This window comes from Nicrophorus vespilloides, unplaced genomic scaffold (assembly GCF_001412225.1).
Source record: "Nicrophorus vespilloides isolate i.1.1-1 unplaced genomic scaffold, Nicve_v1.0, whole genome shotgun sequence".
Taxonomy (NCBI): domain Eukaryota; kingdom Metazoa; phylum Arthropoda; class Insecta; order Coleoptera; family Silphidae; genus Nicrophorus; species Nicrophorus vespilloides.
Window position 1 is genome coordinate 1 of NW_017097860.1, and position 2338 is coordinate 2338.

A 2338-nucleotide genomic window follows, 5' to 3' on the forward strand; every position below is an offset into this window, starting at 1 on the left:
TGATTGTCAATTAAAAAATATATAATATTGAAACATATAATATATGTTTAAATATGAATAAATATGATATACTTTATTATACTCATACCATCTTATATTTTTCATTGAGTATACTTAAATATTATTTAATTAAGAAAAAGTACCAGCCAAAAAAGAACAAAATTCAAACAAGCAAATGTTATAAAAATTAGGATAGAAATAATAAGTTTTTATTCTACATGTTAAATGTTAACGATTATTTAATGAAAAATGATATTGCCAAAACTCGTTTCAAAGTAAACTATAAAAAAATAATAAAATGTGAAGTATTCGAGGTATAATAATAGAAAATGCAAAACTACAATTATTATGATGAAATAAATAAGTTTAATATATAATTTTATACACAATATACATAATCAATTCGATATTTAATGTTCAGCTTGTGGGATGTGAGCTCCTTGTGGTTGGAAACCGTTCTCATCAGCTACATATGTAACAGTGTAGGTTTGGCCATCATCTCCAACGTATTTGTATTCACCCTTTACGGCAATAGATTCGTTTTCTTGGCCGGCGTTGATAACGTGTCCTTGCTCAGAGGCGGAGATTCCGTTGCTGGTCTCATAACTGAAACAATTCAAATAATATAAACAAATAAACTAAATCAATAATCGATGATAATCTTACGTTTGTTTGTAACCATCAACACCAATGTTATCCACTTCCTGTCTGACTACATAAGCATCCTTCTCTTCCTTGTATTGTGGAGCAGCCAAAGCTACGGCAACGAGAGCGGCGAAAGCAATGATCTGTAATGTTAACAATTACTAATAATCACTAAATTAAATCCTTCTCAAACATACGAATTTCATTATTGAGTTGTTCTGGTTCTGCTATCTAAACAAACTGTGCCAATCGATTCTACGGATTCTTCTTATATAGTATAATTTTGGAGTTAAAAACCTAGTCCACGCCAAAGAAAAATACAGTTTATTGCAAAATCGGTGGCCTTTAGCGACACTTTTACTCAAATAACTTACTTTGAATATTCATTTGATTTGATTCATTAATTCATTTTTAATGTTATCTATCGTAACCAGGACAGTTCTGCAGACGTCGAATTTATGCAATGTTTTGTAATCTATAATATTGATAATTGGAATAGAGTTATATCAGAGATTTTTTTTTTGATTCAACTATGTAATAAATATATAATATTATATAAATATTTTTTTTATATAAATTTTAATAATTATAGAAAGTTGATATTATAGAAAAGTAATTTACCTTCAGACCTGTTTGCACAATGAGAAGAATATTACAAATTGCTTAATAATTCCAAATTACACAAAAATATTATAAAAACTTTATTTAATTTCATTAAGTTACCCGAAACAAATAGAATTATTATTAATAATAGAAATCATTTATTTTATATATGCTCATACTTTACTTAACATAAATTTATTAAAAAATAAAACTGAAACTAATCAGCTTACATAAGATCGAAACAATATAATATATTAAAATATTAGTATTAATATTAATTAAATTAATTTGTCTTAAAAGTATATGATGATTTCATAATGAATATCTCAAATTGTGGAAGTATATAATTTGAGTGTTACTATTTTTGAAGTAAAGTTAGAAATTTCATGTTTTGAATTATAAGATTCATAATTCAATAAATTCAATATTATTAATAAACGTAATCAAAATTTATAGTTGTTTGAGAAATTGACTAAAATAATGTGAATTTAATTTAGTTTTCTTGTATTTAATATATAATTTCGTGAAGTTATGTAAATTATTGATTGAACTAAATTTAGATAATTATGGTAGGTAAAATTAGGTATAATATTTGATTAAATAAATAAGTTTATTAAAAAATATGATACAAATTGATTAAATATAACATTTAATGGTCGGCTTTTGGAAGATGAGCTCCTTGTGGTTGGAAACCGTTCTCATCAGCTACATATTTAACAGTGTAAGTTTGACCATCAGCACCAACATAAGAGAATTGACCGTGGACAGCGACAGCTTCATTATCAGTACCAGCATTGATGACTTGTCCTTCTTCGGAAGCGGAGATTCCATTGCTGGTCTCATAACTAAAATAATTGAAATTATAAAAAATGAATTAACTAATTAATTGTTAACAATCTTACGTTTGTTTGTATCCATCAACGCCGATGTTTTCCAATTCTTGCCTGACTACGTAAGCATCTTTCTCATCTTTGTATTGTGGAGCAGCCAAAGCTACAGCAACGAGAGCGGCGAAAGCAATGATCTGTAATGCAGATTATTAAATACAATTTGTTATATGCTTATGAAATATTGAGCTAACCAATTTCAT

The 2338-nt window shown here is 26.8% G+C and overlaps 2 protein-coding genes across 2 annotated transcripts; both read right to left on the bottom strand.

Annotated features, from left to right (window-relative positions):
* Positions 1–410: 410 nt before the first annotated feature.
* On the bottom strand, positions 411–851 carry LOC108561217 (larval cuticle protein 8-like). Its single transcript, XM_017919062.1, has 3 exons — positions 843–851; positions 667–788; positions 411–606 (listed from the first exon to the last, which is right to left on the bottom strand). The coding sequence occupies exons 1-3, from the start codon at positions 849–851 to the stop codon at positions 411–413; spliced, it is 327 nt and encodes a 108-aa protein (XP_017774551.1).
* Positions 852–1897: 1046 nt separating this feature from the next.
* Positions 1898–2338, bottom strand: LOC108561218 (flexible cuticle protein 12-like). Its single transcript, XM_017919063.1, has 3 exons — positions 2330–2338; positions 2151–2272; positions 1898–2093 (listed from the first exon to the last, which is right to left on the bottom strand). Exons 1-3 carry the CDS (start codon positions 2336–2338, stop codon positions 1898–1900), a joined length of 327 nt encoding a protein of 108 aa, XP_017774552.1.

Excerpts from the sequence above, each read along its gene's own strand:
- LOC108561217 (XM_017919062.1), bottom strand. Across the intron at positions 607-666 it reads GTTGATGGTTACAAACAAAC|TTATGAGACCAGCAACGGAA; the intron begins GTAAGATTATCA and ends GAATTGTTTCAG.
- LOC108561218 (XM_017919063.1), bottom strand. Across the intron at positions 2,094-2,150 it reads GTTGATGGATACAAACAAAC|TTATGAGACCAGCAATGGAA; the intron begins GTAAGATTGTTA and ends CAATTATTTTAG.